This window comes from Mustela lutreola, chromosome 8, assembly GCF_030435805.1.
Source record: "Mustela lutreola isolate mMusLut2 chromosome 8, mMusLut2.pri, whole genome shotgun sequence".
In the NCBI taxonomy this organism is placed as follows: domain Eukaryota; kingdom Metazoa; phylum Chordata; class Mammalia; order Carnivora; family Mustelidae; genus Mustela; species Mustela lutreola.
In genome coordinates, this window is record NC_081297.1 from 47,739,723 (window position 1) to 47,759,966 (window position 20,244).

The 20,244-nt window shown below is 44.4% G+C and overlaps 1 protein-coding gene across 1 annotated transcript in view; it reads right to left on the bottom strand.

Moving 5' to 3' along the window:
- ANO2 (anoctamin 2) overlaps positions 1-20,244 on the bottom strand; it is a 348,569-nt gene that overhangs the window by 149,274 nt on the left and 179,051 nt on the right. Inside the window, exons 12-14 of the mRNA XM_059184572.1 lie at positions 14,801-14,961; positions 10,126-10,208; positions 4,629-4,739 (exon numbers count right to left, since the gene is read on the bottom strand). Coding sequence (XP_059040555.1) covers positions 4,629-4,739; positions 10,126-10,208; positions 14,801-14,961 — 355 coding nt within the window. The remainder of the gene's footprint in view (positions 1-4,628; positions 4,740-10,125; positions 10,209-14,800; positions 14,962-20,244) is intronic.

The following is a 20,244-nucleotide window of genomic DNA, read 5'->3' on the forward strand; positions in this document are numbered from 1 at the left end:
GCTGTGGCATACAAAATCAATATACCAAAAAATGAATGGGCCCTTAGGTGGCACAGTTGGTTGAGCATCTAACTTTGTTTGAGCTTGGGTTATGATCTCAGGGTCGTGAGATCAAGCCCTGTGTCAGGCTCTAAACTCAGAGAAGAGTCTGTTGGAGCTTCTCTCCCCGTACCCTCTACCCGTCCCTGTGCTCACTCACATGCTCTCTCTCGCTCTAAATTAAATAAATAAATCTTTTTTTAAAAATCAACTGTATTTCTATATGTTCATAATGAACAATGCAAAATTGAAATTAAGTAAATAATTACATTTGCAATAGCACTAAAAGGAATAAAATAATTACAAATAAATTCAACAAACTATGTATAAGACCTGTACACTGAAAATATAAAACACTCTTGAAAGAAACTAAAGAAGATCTAAACAAAGAGATATACCATGTTCATAGATTATAAGATCTTATAGTGTTAAGATGGCAATGGTTCCTAAATTAATCTACAGATTCAACTCAATCCCTATCAAAAATTCTAGTTTGGGTTTTTTGCAAAAATTGACAAGCTGGTCATGAAATTCATACAGAAATGCAAGGCACCCCAATCGTCAAAACAATTTTGAAAAAGAAAGTCAAAAGTCACATTCCCAATTTCAAAACTCATTACACAGGTGTAATAATTAAAACAATGTGGCACTGGTATAAAGACAGATATACAGATTAACAGAATTGAACAGTGTGTGGAAGCAACAGTGTGTGGAAGCAACACACCATAAATATTATGGTAAATAGATTGTTGATGAGGGTGTCAATATAATTCAATGGGGAAGAGAGTCTTTCAACAAATGGTCCTAAGACAACTGAATATCCACTTACAAAAAAAAATAAAGAATTTGGACCCCTTAATTACATCATACAGAAAAATTAACTCAAAATGGATCATGCACCTAAAATGGTAGAGTTAACATTATAAATCTCTTAGAAGAAAACCTAGGAGTCTATCTTATGACACTGAACTAGGCAATGGTTTCTTAAATATTACACAAAAATACAAGTGATAAAAGGAAATCCATACGAGTTGAGTTACATCAGAAAACTCTTGAGCTTTGAATTATACCAATAAAGTGAAAAAAAATCCATAGAAAGGGAGAAAATATTTGTAAATCATATCACATAAGGGATAGGTATTCATATTATGTAAATAACTCTTCCAACACAATCATAAAAAATAATTTAAAAATGAGCAAAGAATCTGAATAGGCATTTTTCCACAGAAGGCATACAAATAGCCAATAAGAACATGAAAAAATGTTCAACATTATTAGTCATTAGGGATATGCTAAAGAGAACCACAATGAAATACCATTTCACACAACTAAGATGGATAAAATAAAAAAGATAATATCAAGTGTTCCCAGGATGTAGAGAAATTGGTGTCCTCGTACGTTGTTTGGTTAGAACATAAAATGGGCAGCACATGGGTGGCTCAGTTGGTTAAGTGTCCCACTCTTGGTTTCAGGTCAGGTCATGATCTCAGGATCATGAGATCAAGCTTCACATTAGGATCCATGCTCAGTGGGGAGACTGCTTCAAATTCTCTCTCCCCCTCTCCCTCTGACCCTCCCCTTATCCCCATGCATGCATGCATGTACTCACACACACACTCACTCTCTCTCCTTAAAATAAATAAATAAATCTTTAAAATATAATAATGTGAAATAGTATCGTTAATTTGGGAAATAGTACGGCAGCTCTTCAAAGTATTAAATATGCAGCCACCATGAGAGAACCAGTAATTCCACTCTTAGGCATATATCCAAGAGAAATGAAAACACTTATCCACACAAAAACCTGCACACAAATATTCATAGCACCATTATTCATAATAGCCCCAAAATGGAAGCCATCCGGATGTCCATCAGGTCATAAATCAGGTATATCCACAATACAGAATATTATCTGGCAATCAAAAAAGAATTAGGCACTGAAGTAACTAAAACATGGGTGAATCATGAGAACATTCTGCCACATGAAGGAAGCTAAATACAATATTTTGTATGATTCCACTGACATGAAAGTCCAAAATAGGCAAATCCATAGAACAAAAAATAGATAATTGTTTCCCAGAGTTTGGTAACTACTAGGTACAGGGTTTCTTTTTGGGGTGATAAAAATATTTTAAAACTTAGATGGTGGAAATGGCTGCATAAATCCGTGAATATAATAAAAACTAATGAATTGTAGATTTTAAGTGGCTGAATTTTATGGTCTGAGAACTAAATCTTAATAAAGGTGTTTTTAAAAATGGGCTCGGTATCCTCAAATTTAAAAAAAAAAAAGAGAGAGAGAGAGCAGCGGGCCTTGGAGATAGGTGAAACTGAGTTTGACTACCAGCTTCCCCACAAGTTTTATGACCTTCAGCAAATTCCCATACTGCTCTGGGTCTCAATAAATGGTACCTGATCATCCAAAAGGAAGGAAAGTAAGGAGAGGTGGGAATATGCAGCCTGAAGGTCACCATGAAGGCAGAGTCAAGATGATCCTCTGGGATGAAAGACCCATATCCAAAACCACCAGCTAGACTTTGGGTCTTAGTCCCTCTTTATTCCCCAGCAGAAGGTGTCTTTCCTAAATATCCCACACATGAGGGTGCCCCCAGAGGCATGTTATGCTGTGAGCATTGACCTTGACTCTTTCCACTTGCAAGAGCTGCATCCCACCCAACAGAAGCAACATGTGCTCCCCCTCCCGCCGCCCCAATCATTTCCCACCTTTGGCTAGATTTACAGCAAGAACAGAATATTTACAATATTAACAGAATGGAGGGAACACAAGAAGAATGTTGACAATCAAATTCCAGGCCAATTTCATCTTGCGCTGCTCATCTGGGAAGGTCATTTTCTCCCCAGTACCCGTAAGACATTAGATGCTTTGAGCTTTGCATTCTCGACAGTGTAATGGAAATAGATGTTGAATGCTAAAACATAAACATATGTATCATTCATAATGCATTCAGATGTTTTTCAATTATTCATGGTTCCTGAAAGTTATGTGACCTATCATGCATATATATCCAAGCAAAGTTTATATTAGAACCACAGCCTCAATGTACGCAATTCCAGCTCCTTGGCATTCCCGTCTATGGAATTAAAATTAAATGAGTCAGTGGTCAATAAAAGTTACATGTGATTTCCATAAAATTATCCCTTGTATATTGCTCTAGGGTGGAGAAAGAAGGTTTCCTGGAGTTGCCGAAGCTGACAGTAGAAGAATGCTTGCTTTCTGATGAGGGTGGTGGTGATGATTAGGCTTTCCTAAGAACAAATTCATTATTTCCCCCAAATAATTGGTCTTGCAGTTACTTTTTGTCTAAGAAAAAAAAAAAAAAACTCAGAGGGCCACCCTCTCTCTCTTCTGTTTAAGTCCTATTTTCTTTAAAAAGAGAGAGAGAGAGAGAAAGAAGAAAAAAAGCCAGTGTTCTGGGCTCAAAAACACCACATTCTTCTGTTTTGGTGCTTGAATAAATTTGCATGTTAACATGAATGGTTCCAACTTTAAGAATGTAAAATTAAATGAAATTTGAATTCAAATCCAAGATGGAGAAAAGACACATGCAAAAACAACAGATTTCCAATCTTGTTGATTTTTTTCAGGAGCCAGATTAGGAAAGACATAAACACACACACACACACACACACACACACACACACACAGGTTTCAAAGCAGGGTGGCGCTCAGAGGAGATAGGCACTGCCAAAGAGGAGCCCCCCACACGAACCCCCCAGTTCACGCACACCAAGAGTATTTGCAGATCACAGCACAGATTCTGAAGCTCTGTTTTAATGTCTGAATGCCACCCTAAAACTCAGAAATAGGACTCAGGAGACATGTTCACCATCCCATTCCTACTTATGAAGGCCCACCCAGATAAAATGAAATATAAGGAACATTCTATGAGCAGCTCAAGCAAGCACAGGCATGAATTAGCCTCTGCCAGCCCAAAGAGCCAGTTCCTGCTCGGACCTCTTCATTGCCCCAGAGGGCAGTACTGGTGATTAGATGCACCAACTGTCATAGACAGACCAAGATTAGAATCCCAGGTCCACACACCATTTATGCGGGCTGGGTGACCTTTGGCAACTGACTTAAGTTATGAATATAACTTTTTTCACTAGTTCTCATTAACCCAACAAGAATGGCAGCCTCCTAAATTTATTTTGAGAATAAAATGATATGATGCACTGAGAATGGCACCTGACCTGGAGCAAGCCCTCGCCTGGGGTTAGCTGCCATTGTGCTTGTTGATATGGTGGTAGTTGTCATTATTAGATAATTAAGTGATGGAGTTCAGAGTAACTGGGCCGGAAATTGTTTCTTTCTTCTCCAACCTGCTCTCCCATTTTGCCCAGACACTGCCACCCAGGAAAGAGAGATAAATCAAGTCACAGCAAAACCCTGCTCCCCATGAGCTCTGCGTATAGGTCGAAGAGAAGTGTCATGAATCATTCCCTTCCATCCCATTCCAGTCAACCCCTTCTCCCAGCCCAGTCTCTGTCCACGAAGGCACTCCAAATGAGATGACGACAGGATCTTAAGAAATAAAGAAGACAGTGAGCAGCGAGTGCCAGCATCTTACCTCATCTTCATTCTCAGTCGTATTGGTACCCAATTTCTGGACAACCGACTTGCCACTCGCCTTCAACATTTTCTCTCGAACTTTGGTTTCATACTCAGGTCGGGAGTGTTCCTAAAACCCAAGAGTCAATGCGGAGTTAGTAAACAGGCAGAAGAGTGGCTCTGGCCTGTGGGTTATAAACCAGATGCCACAAGCGCACTAAAGTCAGGACTTAGGATCAAATGCTATCAGACATGAACCGTTACACCACACACGACCACAAGGAGTCTAGACCAGGAATACAAAGTACGGGAGAGAAAGGGAACACATAACAGTTGCTACCACACTGAAAACCAAACCTGGGCACGTTCCTGGGGATGGCGCCGGTGTTGAGAAAGGAGAGAGGAAATGTTAACTGGGCAACTGATACAAACAGAAGCATCTGGTCATGCTACTAACTATTCTCATACCTCAAACTGTAAGTTTCAGTGAGCCAAATCCCAGCTAGAGAAACAGATGTGCCCTGCAGCTGGGAGTTAGGGCAATGACCAAACTTCTTCCTGCTCCATTATTCTGCAAGCTAAAATGGCGACCAATAAACATCAAAGTTAAAGATGGCCACGGGGAATCTTAAAACTTGCTTGCCTGAACCTGTTTCCTGTGCAGCCTAGGTGAGTAACTCATTGGCAAGTACACCAATGCTCAAGAGATATCACTGAGCCATTCAGCAACACAACCTGAACAGTGAGTCACCAGGCACGGGAAAGAGCACCTGACTAATCCAGAGGGCTGCAGTCTAATCAACGCAGGTGCTGAAGCAGGAAGGCGCATGACTTACTTCAAAGGGAATTTAACAGTGTACACCTGGCCTCACTGGCAGGTCTTCCCTGCAGCGTCCGAGGACGAACATCTACAGGTGTGAGGACTGCATGTTGCCGCATCATTTATCAATGACTCCTGTGCACAGATTCAGGCGCTGGCTCACAGCTGACTCAGAGGACACACCATTTCCTCACCAAAGCTCATGCATCAGAGATTCCAAAAGCCAACAAGTTAGGTTCCTGACCAGTCTTTGGCTTTCCTGGGACATGCCATGAGATTGGAGAGGAGAAACCATGCAGGTGGCTTAGAAACATAATCGGTACAACAGGAGGTGATGTTATTCCAGGGTTTTAAGGCAGCCCACCATTACCGACCTCCAAAGACACATCAGCCCCATCCCTTCCATGACTTCTCTACCACAGCCAACCTGGTGGAGTCTCCTCCCTCTCGAATAGCCTAGAATTGTATAACTTATACCACATGCAGTTTTCAATTACGTATTTTTCTTCCAGGATTTCCTAGCTGTTTTGCATCTGAGAGTCTCTTTATACTAATACAAGGATCTGCAACCTAGTATGTCTTATTTTCTATTTCTCATAGTAATTAGTACCACGTGGAGCACCCAGAAATCGCTAAAGGCTTGTGAGGCTCACTGATTTTGCCTCTCACCTTCATCCATTCTCCAACACATCATTTCCTAATGTGTGTGCTAAGAGTTGTAGCTAAAAAGGGATTCCAGGGGTTAAGAGATTGGAAAAGCCCACACAATGTATCACCTGAGAGTCACAATGAGCATATTAGCTCCAAAAAGTTCTACTGTGAAGCCACTTGCTTAATGTTTTTAAAACCCACATTTCCGGGTGCTGTGAAGTGTGTAAACCTGGTGATTCACAGACCTGTACCCCTGGGGATAAAAATATATGTTTATAAAAAATAAAAAATTAAAAGAGAAAAAAAAAAACACATTTCCTGCAAAAATCCTTTTGCCAACAACAATGAACACCCTATGGGAATGTTTTGAGAAATTTGATTTGAAGTTGTCCTCCATGGCCCCTGATATCTGGTCGCTTTTCATTTATGTTATTTCCATGCAAGATTTTCATTAAAAAACTAGAGCAGGACCTTTCTGGTGAGTACCATAATGTGGATCCTAAACTGCCTCAAGCTAGCCTTGTTCCTACCTTTCATACCTGGCAAAGGAGTTAAGGAACTTCCCCTTCTGACTAGGAGGCTGCTCTTGACCTGCCTCTGACTTTCCAAAGATGAGCCGTGAATCACACAGAGGCACGTCCTCGCATCCCTCTCACCCGCCTCAACCTCACCCTCATCCCGCCTCACCCCACGCTGGGCCCCCATTCAGAACCCTTCATCTGTTTAGAACAAGCTGAGCATTCTCGCCACATGAACAGGAGTCCAAGACTCTCAGAGCAGAGTCTTTGGCTGTTCTGCATTCCAGCTAAAGCAGGTCAGACAAGGATCTCTCTGTCTGTGGCCAAGAAGGTCGGGTGGGGTTACAGAGTTCCCCAAAGGCCGGGAGCTGGACAACTGAGCTCCTGGCCAGAGCAGAATCCAGCCCATGTGTGGGCTGTGCCAGCGCCCCCAGCCACAGGTGGGTCCTCCTTATTCCTGATGTTCTGAACACGTGGCCTCTCTGGACAGGTGGTCTGATGCAAAGTTGTCACAAATATATAACCTGTCCCACCACGACTCTGGGAAATACTTCCCAAAGCTACCTCTACCTGGCTGGTCTCCTCGGGAGCTGGCTGAAGGAAGGCCCTGGACAGCTCAGGACCTTCTCTGACCTAAAGAGGTAGACCCAAATATACACTCAACAAATGTCTTCATCGAAGAGTCTTCCAGCTCCTCCGCCCTTCTTTCTAGGCTCTGAGGCCACTGTGGAGCATGAGATTATCTTCAAGGGGAGGAAGGTGACAGCAGACAAACACACGCACAAGAAAGAAACCAGCAGCTGGGGTAAGAAAAATTGAAGAAATAATTACAGAAGATGAGACCTTCCACCTTCAACCACCTTAAAGATTTAAGGGTCAAAATTGTTCAGGGGGGAATGATGAGGGAGCAGGAGGCTGGCTGAGGACAAAGCAAAGGCTGGCACCCACTCTCCTCTCCACCCGCTCCCCTCCCCTTGGTAATGTGTGTGGCATTCCTCAGGCACCCCTGACTGCCATAAATGATAAATAGTTAACTTGCAGAGATCACAATCCTTCAGGACAGGAGTCTCCCTTGGCTTACAAATGTCCTAAATCTCACTAACAAAGAGGATCCATAGAAGGATTATGACATCCCACCAAAAAGTCTCCCAACTATCTTGATGTTAATGGCTGGCCTAAAGATGACATTGATCAAGTCGTAAGGGCAAGGCCTCCGGTTTCCTGGCACCTTGTAGGCCCTCTATAGCATATGAAAACTCCGTTGAAACCTCCCTTTCCCTCACCTTCCCCCAACCGCAGAGTATATAACCTGCCATCCCTCACAACCCGGGTCAACAGCTCTTCCTGCCCATGGGTCCTGTCCCTGTGCTTTAATAAACCACCATTTTGCACCAAAAAAAAAAAAAAAAAAAAAAAAAAAAAATGTGGCTGGCTGCTTCCGAAAGGGATTCAGGGAAGGCCCATTTGAACAGGGTCATGGTTTGGGTGGGATGGAACAGTCAAGAAAGGGTAGGGCACGTGGAGACTGGAGCATTCTAGGTGAGGGAACAGCCGGTGCAAAGACTAGATAGAATGAGCTGGGGAGAGGATGAAGGTCTCTGTGGCCAGAAGGTCTGGGCATGGAGAATGACATGTACTGAGTTCAGAAAGGTGAGTAGAGGATTTTGCCTGCTATGTGACAGGAAGCCCTGCAGTAAGCTCCTGTCAGAAGTGACAGGGCCCATGACGAAACTCTTCTTGTGCCACAGGTAAACTAGTCTTGGCCAGCCCACTCCCAGCCTGCACACGAGTTCCTAAAATCATGGTCCACCTGTGAACTTACCCCTGATCTCTAGGTTAATCAGAAAACAGGAAAACTGGCTCCAGGAACAAAATGGATTATCCCACGCTCCCTGCCAGGGGCCTGCAACAGAGATTCTTGAGGACATTGAGTCATAACCGATGGCTTTCTCCATGTGAGTGTTACACCTCCTCTCCAGATAATTTCTGGCTTCCTCGGTTCTACTTAGCAGACACACTTAGCTCATCTCTGGCCCCATGCAGGCTTGGATGCCAGGATGTGTCTTCTTCTCTTCTTGGGAGCCATGCTAGGCCCTGCATTAGGAGAGCAGGAGCTCCTGCTTCCCCACACCCGCCACAACTCCCTGGACGCACCCCCCCGCCACCTTCTCTCTCCCTCTCTGTCCCTCTCATCCATAGGGCAAGGATGTCAACCAGAAAACCCCCATAGTCCCACTTCCATAACTCTTTCTATTGGAAGCACTCATTTGGCCACTAATTACCAAAAAACACAATTGCCTTCATTATTCTCTGACACTTATCCTCCTAATTTGTATCCCCTCTGAAGGCAGAACCCACATGGAAGTACTCTGATCCGCCACGGAACCCACGATACCATTAGTGTCCAGGCAGATGCTTAATCCATGGGCCTGGAACACAGTGAGCACAGGCACTCAGTGCATGGGGATGGAATGCCCATCTGCTCAGTGAGAGCGTCAAGGAGAAGAAACGACATCATGCGACAGACATATGGAGCCAAGCAAGCTTGAGAACAAGACTAAATTGGAGAGGTCCTTGCTTGGTCATAAAACATCAGGGCCACACAGCCAGCAATCCTAGTCTAAGGCGAGGCGCATCAGTTACTGGGGGAGAATACAGAAAAGGCATGCTTTCCGCGTAGCCACCATTATGCTTGCGCAAAGCCTTTGCAAGTCAGTACTCAGGCAGATGTGAGTGCCACCTGATCTTTCTAGACACTGTTCCCATCCCCTCACAACAATGTCCACAATATCAGGAGTTCCTATCCAATATTTACATCTACTGTTCTGTCAGTGGTAGCGTGTGGGAATAGATAAGAACTGTGAGCAACCAGACACACACTACTCATTGCCAGCTCACCAACATCAGGCCTGGGGCCCTCGTAAGAGCCCAGAAGAAAGGCTGATTTGTTTTCAATCTTTAAAATCATCTGTTCATAAAACTAGAGAAGAACCTTCTAGACGAACCTACCTTTTGCCCTTAGCTCATCCTCTAGTTTCACCCATGCTGTACTGGTTTACACTATAGTAGTTCAGAGCTTCTTTCTTCTTCCATAGGCACCAAAGGCAATGAGCACTTGGCACCCATACCTCTCCCTTGACCCTCAGGAGGCTTACAGAGGCATGCTGACAGGTGTGTGCTCTGGGTTACATGAGAGCAATTCCTACTCTCTGGCTTCATGCACCCATGAAATGGGAGGTAGAAGAATGTTAAGCTAAATCTCAAAGGAACCACAAAGGCTTTTCTCTTGTGCCATCTCTTTTTCCAGAGAGGGTCCCTGGGACATCTGACTACCCATCAGGTCCAATGTTTCAGGAGAAGAGTGGGGATCTGAGCTCTTGGCCTCAGTGCATACCAACCACAGTTAAGACCATGGAGCCAGGGACTGGCTGATGTGACAGCAAATTTAATTGGTCACCTCACTCAAGAAGATCTATTTGCAGGGTGAAACCAAGCAAGGATCCAGAGAAGTATGCAAGTGAACTCACTTCTTCCTCTTCTATACCAGTCAGGTCCCAGAAGTAGCCCAGTCGCATCTGTAACCTCTTCCAGTTTTCCAGAAACATGGTAGCTTAAAGAGAAAGAAAAAATTCTATTAAAGATTGAATTCTGAGTACCCTTTGGGATCACCAATGGAGGCAGAGGATAAACTTAAGAGATTTCAAATCTAGGGACTCTCCTTAAAGCACTTATTCCCTTCCTCTTACTTCTAGCTGGAACTGCTCCAAATAGTCCCCATCCTTGAGAGCCCAACAGATATAGGTAAAGGGAGACACACCAGCACATATGCAGGCATGCACCTCTCCCTACTTCTAGGTCATGAGAAGAGGGCAAACAGTGATCTCAAGAAATGAAGGAAGGACGGAAGGATGAAGACAACAAGAAGGGGAGGGTCTGTAGTCTTTTTGGACAAAGCTCATCTTCCCTACATGTACATTCTTTCCTCTTGCACCCTCTTCAGCATTCTCACTCATTTTCTCCCATCTTTCTGTCTCCAGCACCACTTCCCTTCCCTGGGCCCCAACTATCCCATCCTGAGGTTCTGTAACAGTCGCCTCATAGCTCCACCTGATTTCCGAGCCCACCTGCACATGGCTGATGGAGAGCTCTCCCCTACAGGGCATTCACCCAGGCCTCTACTTGTTTAGCAAGTAGCTGCTGAGTGTCTCCCATCCCCACGAGGTCAGTCTGCTCCACCCAAAGCCCCTCGAAGGGCCAGGCCAACGTGCTTTGGGCAGAGCCAGCACCCTCCACTTGACAGCCACGGCTCGTTACCCCAGGACCGACACCTCCTCCGGAGCCTGCTGATGGACCATATGGACCCACTCTTTTGAAAACTGAAACTAAGTGACACAAAGAGAAGCAGAACTGGGATGAACCATGCAGCACCTGACAGGAGAAAGGGCCAGAATTCCAGAGAGCTCCCCCAGCTCCAGTTTCCGGATGCCTGGCTCCCTTTTGTCACCCGCATCCAGGAGCTAGCTTCTGGCTTTCTTACAACATCTCTCTTGTTCTTTGAGCAAGCTGGACTAAATTTCCAAACCTGCAAAAAGAACTGGGCCTGACTAAGGTGTCTGTAATATACAAAACAGCCTTCTAGACATCCTGAGGGAGATTAGATGATTCTGCTATGGATTTTGCTCTCAAACTGTTGACAGTCTATGGGGAGGGACTGTAAATAGCTACCATGCAAGGCATGAAGTGCTCAGGGCCTTAAGAATGGCCCAGTGGAGAGCTGTGGGCATGCAGCCGAGGGAGTGCTGGCTGCCCAAGAAGCCAGCTGAGCTGAGTCTTGAAGAACAATGGCATTTGGGCAGTGAAGAAGGGGCAGGGAGAGGGAGAATGCCAACACTCCCCCATCTAGACTTTCAACGGCTCCTTACCCTCCAAGTTCTTCTCTCTGGATGGGCAGACCTTGTGGATGCGGCCCGACCCCTCTGTTTAAATCCATTCCCTTGCTCTGTCAACATACAACCTCATTCCTGGGTTGCTGCTAATGTCACCTCCTCGCTGCCCTCCTCATACTCAAGTCCTACAAACTGCCCTGCGCCCCTCTGCTGCCCTCCATGGGCTACCCTCATCCTTTCCTGGCCCACTCAGCTGCGGGCACCCTCTCCTCTCCGCTCCTACTGTCCTCAGGGTCTGGTGCCCTGGAAAGGAAGGGAAGGGACACTCCTTGAGGCCACCCCTGCACACACCTCGACGCCACCCACAGGAAAAGCCTGGACACCCTTCACCAGGTGCCACGCTGCACTGTTGTCTGCGACTCAGGTCTGTGGTGGAGTAACAGGGCTGTAAACTTCCTAAGCTCTTGGCTGCTTGTTTGCCTTGGGCACAGCAGAAAACCAAGCGGAAAAGACACCTACAGACCGGCTAAATGTGTAGTTGCTAGAAGCTCCATTTGTTTGACTTGGTGCTACATTACAGTGCACAGGTTCATAGGGTTTCTCCCAGGGATTTGCGGCTTTTCAGTGTTAAGTGCATCCTGACCTCCCAATACTGGCACAGGCCAGGGGATGTTCTGGGGACAGGGTGGGGAGGAAGGCATCCCTCCTTTTCCTAGGCTCTTCTCAGTGCCCGAGGAGGGCTCGGCATACAGCAGGGTCCGCAGTGCTTCCTGACTGTGATCTCTATGAAGAAGAGAAGTCAGAGCATGGGAACAGAGGAGAGGGGCAAAGAAGTCACTGCAGAGGGGCCATGAGGACGAGGGAGGCCTACCACAACAAGGAAGAGCAGCTCACAGCTCCTGGCGTATGTCCCCTGCCAGGCACTATGCCAAGTGCTCTGCACACTTGTCCCCAAAACACTGTGGGGTAGGAACTCCTTCACCCATCTCACAGATGAGCAGGGTGATGCCCAAAGGTTAAGAAGCTTGCCCCAGGCACCTGGCACATTGGTTGAGAGTGCTAACTTTTGTGACATGGAGCTACATCCACATTGTCTTGCCATGGACCCCCAGCTGGCAAGGAGCAGGACTGAGACATGCAACTAGGACCTGCCTGCTACCAAAGTTAATGCCCGTAACTTCTCTTCAGAACAGGGTTCAGGAACCCTTGCCCTTTACTTCCCTTTTCAATGAGGTTTCCAGAGTTCCCTGGAGTCTGAAGCCAAACCACAGAGGAGCTCGGCCTGAAGACCCCACAGACCCAGGCCCTGCTGGCCAGCACCTCAGTGGGCCCCCACTCCTGCTCCACTGACAGACTGTTTCTGCAGAGAACCACTTCTCCCCAGGCTTCCTCCTGGCAGGCTAGGCCCCAGCCCAGGCCCACCCAGCACAGCACCGCTGATCATAATAATCATGGTAATGAGAGGCAGTACTGTTATTTTTCATTGTAATTTGCAGGCAATTGTGCCCAGCGGCTCTTGGCTGCTGTGACACAATCACGTAAAACTCAGCAAGACTGTTAAAAAACACAGTTGAACCCCACGTCATGCCAGGAAGCTCTGACACATCCCACCCTCCATGCTTCTCCTGTGCTGCCACGTGAGGGGGAGCAAGAAGGGCAGGGGTGGGGGCAGTAAATGATCACAGAGCCCAGGGGCCGGGAGCCGTCTGCTAATTACAGCTATTGAGGAAAGAGAAGAGGTAGTTGTTGGGGCTTGAGAGTGGCCAAGTACAACTGAAAAGCCAGTTTCTCTACAACAAGGAATTACACATCCCAGGAAAGTCCGTAAGGGATTATGGGCCCACCGTCATTAAGCTTTAGCTACTCAGTCATGGGACTCTCTTAAGACAAATGAATGGGAATTAGGATTGCAATATATCAAAAACTGAACATGTATTCTGGGTTCCAAATCAGTTCCAGTGGATCTGGGGATAATCATGAGATGCCCTGCTTGACGAGGAGACACAGAGTTTGCTGCCTACAACTCCCAGGCAACAAGCTCCAGCTCCAGCTCATTCTACTGAACCCCTCCTGTGAACAATTCCAGGGCCCCATGGTGACAAGCGCCACTTCCTCCTACTCCCTGCCCCTACTTCTGTGGGCTGACTACTGGCCATGTGTTCCTGGGCAGGGGCGATTCCACATGAGAACAGAGAATAGAGTGTCCCCTGGAAATGTTCCCTGGTGGCCTAGAAATATGGCAATCTTTCCACTCTGGTTCTATCTCCACCCAAGGAGAGGTCCCTGCTGGGAACAAAGAAAGCTTGTATTAGTACTCTCAGCACTACTGAGAATGGAACTCCCCCTCCTCCCTCTCTCTTCTTCACACTTTCAGGAATGCGTGACTCATGGTCCCATCCTGGCACGTCCTCCAGGCCCCATGGAGTCAGTGATAATCAAGCATCCTTTGCAGTGGGATCACAGCCCTGCTGTTCAGTGATCCAAAGGGGAAACAAAGGGCCTGCATATCCAATGAGGAGTAAAAAGTGAAAATCAGGTGGCTACTCAAGATGGGCTGAAACATGTTGACTTCGTTCCTTGTATGATCCTCATGGGTATGTCTTCTTGGAAAGGTCCAGTTACCACAGGGGTTATTATTCCAGGTTATTCTATCCACGTTTGTGAAAAGGTGTGTGTGTGTGTGTGTGTGTATGTGTTTATGGTCAGATGGCTATGGCCCAGAAAAGTTTATTACCCTAATACTCTGGAGATAAAGGGAGGAGAAGGAAAATGAAGGAACTATTTGTTCTTTCCTTCACAAATCCCTTTGGTGGAAATACTGAAAACACTACTCTGGCATTAAGTAAAATCTCTACTGTCTGTGTTCATGGTGTCTTGGAAATTGCACAGAACCTGCAGTCGGGAGATCAGGTTTGGAACCACTTCCTCCACCAGTGAACTTTGTGGCCATGACAGTCTCCTCACCCCCTCTGAGTGTTATAGTGACTATCTATGACTACGTATCTTAGTAGAGATAGCTGGAATGCCTTATGGATGTGCTAGGGATTTGCACTGGTTCAAATTCTGAATAAAGCATACATGAGATTAATATAAGATTAACATCCTCTAATTTTTTAAAAAATATATAAAGCCAAGGAGGATGGTGTTTGTTCTATTCACAAACAGAAGTAAAAGAGAGAAAGCTATTGCCCCTAAAATACTTCTTGAGATATAAGGACTAAAAGACATAAATCAAAGGATACGGACTTCAGAGTATGGTCACTGTACCCATTTAAAGGCATCAGCAAAATAAGCAAGGTTCATGATAACCGCTTACCCCACAGAGCCATGAAGATGGAGAAGAAGACAGTGGCAGGGTTGTCAAATAGGTGGCTCGCCTTTGCCGTACCACAGGCTGAGCTGAGGTTCCAGTAATCACAGGACTTGTCACACAGGGGACACATGGTGAAGGCATTCTGCTGGTCACACATCTCTTTGCTGCAGTAGAGAGAGGCTGCTGGGTCAGGAGGACATCAAGCCAGACCCACCCCAAGTAAATCACCCCAAGAACATCTCCCACTTCCAAGTCCGTGGCTGAGCTGATCAACTCCCACAGTGAGGTGTGTTAAAGACGTTGGAATTGGATCCTTTACCATGAAAGCATTATTCCTGTATTTTTATCAATGAGGTGGGTGGGCAACTTCTGAGGTATAGACCCCCTGTCACTGGGAGTGACCTAACAGAAGATCAGTGAGCATCCATCAGAGAAGTTGTACATTATATGGTGCTTTATAAAGTTCCTTCAAAATGTTTTGAGTTTAAGAGGTTGGTGGGGAGCACCAACAACTAGGAATCCATCACTTGTCAAAAGTTAGATTTCCCCCTTGTCATGCCTGTGCTTACAGGCGGTCTTCTTAAAGCCTACTGCCTACCAAACAGTTAACAAAATCAAAAGACAACTGACAGAATGGGAGAAGATATTTGCAAACGACATATCAGATAAAGGACTAGTGTCCAGAATCTATAAAGAACTTAGCAAACTCAACACCCAAAGAACAAATAATCCAATCAAGAAATGGGCAGAAGACATGAACAGACATTTCTGCAAAGAAGACATCCAGATGGCGAACAGACACATGAAAAAGTGCTCCATATCACTTGGCATCAGGGAAATACAAATCAAAACCACAATGAGATATCACCTCACACCAGTCAGAATGGCTAAAATCAACAAGTCAGGAAATGACAGATGCTGGCGAGGATGCGGAGAAAGGGGAACCCTCCTACACTGTTGGTGGGAATGCAAGCTGGTGCAGCCACTCTGGAAAACAGCATGGAGGTTCCTCAAAATGTTGAAAATAGAACTGCCCTATGACCCAGCAATTGCACTATTGGGTATTTACCCTAAAGATACAAATGTAGTGATCCAAAGGGACACATGCACCCGAATGTTTATAGCAGCAATGTCCACAATAGCCAAACTATGGAAAGAACCTAGATGTCCATCAACAGATGAATGGATCAAGAAGATGTGGTATATATACACAATGGAATACTATGCAGCCATCAAAAGAAATGAAATCTTGCCATTTGCAACAACATGGATGGAACTAGAGCGTATCATGCTTAGCGAAATAAGTCAAGCAGAGAAAGACAACTATCATATGATCTCCCTGATATGAGGAAGTGGTGATGCAACATGGAGGCTTAAGTGGGTAGAAGAAGAATAAATGAAACAAGATGGGATTGGGAGGGAGACAAACCATAAGTGACTCTTAATCTCACAAAACAAACTGAGGGTTGCCGGGGGGAGGGGGTTTGGGAGAAGGGGGTGGGATTATGGACATTGGGGAGGGTATGTGATTTGGTGAGTGCTATGAAGTGTGTAAACCTGGTGATTCACAGACCTGTACCCCTGGGGATAAAAATATATGTTTATAAAAAATAAAAAATTTAAAAAAAAAAAAGAAAAAAAAAAAGCCTACTGCCTACCTCACAAATGTGTGAGATCTGGTCACAAGGAGAAGAAAATACAAGTGTGTGGTTGGATCAACACAAGCTCTTACTTACAAGCCATGTGGAGAAGAATGGAGTCAGAGCTGGGTTGGAAGCCCCATCCTAAGTACATCGGGGCATGACCCTTTGTAGAAGGGGGATTAATAACCTCAGCCTAATAAGAATGATCTAAACCATGAAATGGGATGAGGGGGAATGGAAGAATAAAGTAAATTCTTCCAAAGCCTAGGTTCTATGATACTAATAGAGAGAAGCATGAGTCAAAAAAACCATTAGCTATATTCTAACCTATTCTCAGTATATTTCTATTTAGCGGACAAACACATAGTTGAAATTCCATTCACTCTTTAGGTGATTAGCTAGATCCAATAAATTCAGGCTTATATGAATGCTTACAGATAAGAACCAAAGAACCACCAGCCCTAATTGGCTTCCCTAGAGTCCCTCCACACTACATATTGGTAGGAAAATGAATGAACTCATCACTCTGGTGTGTAATATTTCCCCGGGGGGATGGGTCGATGGTTAAGCTCATTGTTTGGGAGAACAGGGTGGAGAACTCAAAATTTCACAAAAATGAAGCATTGGCTGTTCTCACAGAGCAGCTGTGAGACACAGTCTCATGGACTGTGAGGAGACACGGTCATGAGGAGGCAGGGGTCCTACAGTGAAAACTACCACTGTGTTTCCTTTGGAAAGAGGCAGCAGAGGGCACTACAGAGCATGGCTGACAAGTGGGAGGCCATTGTCAGGGTCAGCCGACCTAAGTGCTAAAGCAAGTGCTTAGATGAAAACCATAAATGGGTCCAGCTCCCCTTCATTAAGAAGATGAAGGGTTTTTCTGAGGGCTGTCACTGTCTGTCAAGTCCCGGCTTTCAGGCTTGTTTTTAATGAACTATTAAGCCCACAGTAAGGAAAGGCCTTCTGCGTGAGAGAATGGAAACTCTACGTCTCTGAGAGTAAATCCTCATTCCTCCACTAACTTGCTGCTAAGCTCCCCATTGGCAAGTGTCAATACCAGTGACTCATTCACAACGACAATATTAATTGGAACATCTTGATAGTAAGTTCAGCCGTGTTGGTTCCACTTGGGCACATTCTTAATGGGTAACCAGACAGCAAGATTTATTCTAAGTCTTCGGGGTCAGATGAGCGTCTGCTGTATCACTGAGGAGGAGTCACTACTTTCTGAGAGGAGAGTCCCCTCTTAGGAAACAGATTCACACAGAAACCTGTTGGTCTGTATAAATTAGAGTAAGGAGCTGTGCTTTTAAGCCATGTCTGAGGACACGTAAGCTTCTCAGTCTTGCCCTTCAAATATGTGTGTCAGGAATAGCACTTTGTTGTTTGCGGCTTTTTTTTTTTTTTTTTTTTTTTTTAAACACATAGACTTGAGGAAGGGATCATTTCTAACCAACTTAATCCTAATCAAAGCTAATCAGTGCTAAAAGGTCAGGAATGAAAAAGTGTTAGCAACCAGCTACCAAAGTCCAGAGCACTTGGAAACATAAGAGCTGCTTCAGTTATTGGCTTTACAATGGGAGGACGGTCAACTATCAACCATTTGTACAAAATGGCGTTGCAGTTACATGAATACTTCCCAAATCATTTAAACTTGAAGTCAGAATGCTTTAGAGCTGTTAGGGTGTTCTGTTTGTTGATTTCTCTGGTTGATGTAAGCAATCTGAACAGAATTCTGGAGAAATTCTGCCTCGGGGTGATATTAAAATGACTTTGTGGTTGCTTCTTGGCCTTTTGGCTAAGATCAAGCGTAAAACAACTTTGCGTTCTCGGAGAGAGCCTGCCTCTCTAGAGAAGGCTGCGAAGAGAAGCAGAAAGGTGAGGGAAGCTCAGCTAGAACTGAAATCGCATCTGGGTTACTCACTAGCTGCATCATCTAAGGATTTCTAGTTAGAAGCAACTGTAGCTATAAACCAAATACTGTAGTTCTTCAGTCTATCATGTTCTCTAGAAAGCACAAGAAGGTTGATAAATGGCCAACAAGAGCTGAACTAGGACCCCAAAGTGAGTGGTGTCCTTAATCAGTAACTTATTGCTCATAAGTTAGGTGATATAGGGCCATGCTTGCACAAAGGGAGGAGGTGCAACATGGGAATTATTCTAGAAATTTAGACACAGCATCTGCTATCAAGGTTTCAGACTAAGGTAACCTTTTTTTTTTTTTTTTAACATGGTTTAGATCAATCAGCTCTTTTTTTAGTTTTTTTTTTTTTTTTTTAATCCTCTAGCCTTTCCTACCCATGTAAGCCAATGCCTAATAAATGGAACCAATCCTTTGGTAAGTAGAGAAAAGTTCTATAGATGTATCATGCACATATGGAATTATTACTCATAAATGATATTTGTATTCATATATCAAAGTTGCCGGTGATAAAAGGTACCAATTAAAGTTCCACATAATGTAAATTTTCTGCTTTTGATATTGTCCTAAAGTTATATGAGACATAATCACTAGGGAAAATTGGATGAAGGGTACAGTGGGCCCCTTTGTACTATCTTCCTATTAATCTATAATGCTTATAAAACAGAACATTTTTAAAAATGATACATAGATAATAAATTCCAGGCTTAATGTCAAAATTAGAAACCTCTAAAGTAATCCCAGGAATGGTACAAGTTTTTAATCATGCTTAGGTGTGGCTGACAGACACAGATCCCAGAAGAGTATAAATTTGTTTAGATTCAGTATTGGGATCTAAAGACTATTCTTTTGTTGATAGGGAGTGGTATTTTATGAGTTTTCGTCAAGCCCACTGAGCCTGGATTTTTGATCGCTATATAATTATGATTAAAGGGCAGTTCTTTTAAAAATTCCTCATAATATACTTAAACAAGGAAGATGTAAATATTAGAAAAAAAAAATCACACCCCACCCTGAGTTTGAAGAGCCAACAACCAAATTTTCAGCTTTAAAACAGTCAACTTCAAACTTTTTTTACCGTAAGCTGTAATTTAAAAATAATCTTTTCCACCAGATTCCAGCATGCGAATACAAACATTCTCTCTCTCCCCACCATAAACGTATTTATATAGCTAAATAAAATCTCATGAAACAATACCTATTACTTCCTTCTTGTGATGAATACTAATATCGTTTTTCATTCTACTCAATCCTATTTTAGCTCATTTAAAAGACAACCATTCAAGGGTGCCTAGGTTGTTGGTTAAGCTACTACCTCCGGCTCAGGTCATAATCCTGGAGTCCCGGGATCAAGTCCCACATCGGGCTCCCTGCTGGGTGGGGAGTCTGCTTCTCCTTCTGGCTTCTCCCCTCTCACCCTCTCATACTCTCTCTCTGCCTTTCTCTCATTCTCTCTCTCTCAGATGAATAAATAAAATCTTAAAAAAAAAAAAAAAAGACAACCATTCAGCTGGTTCTCTAACCCCGTAAAGGGGTAAAGGGGTTGCTAGACATAGTGTGTGAAACATTACACACTCTGACATGTGAGAAGAGACATCTGCAGTGATAATGGTCACCTTTCACATCCACGTATACCTGCATGTACATGACTGCATGTGTGCAGATATGTATTTCTCAGTACATGCAGACCATGGTCATTTCCAGCCACACAGTCCCTTTCATATGTATTCCCATATGGGGAACCAAGGCACAAATTCTAAATCCCAATGTAAACGAGCACGCCGATGGTCTACCCTCTACTCTGGCACTAGCTCTCTACACACAGTGGAGTTTTCCCATGTGGATCAACCTGAGGCCCAGCTCTATAGGGATCAAACTGGGCA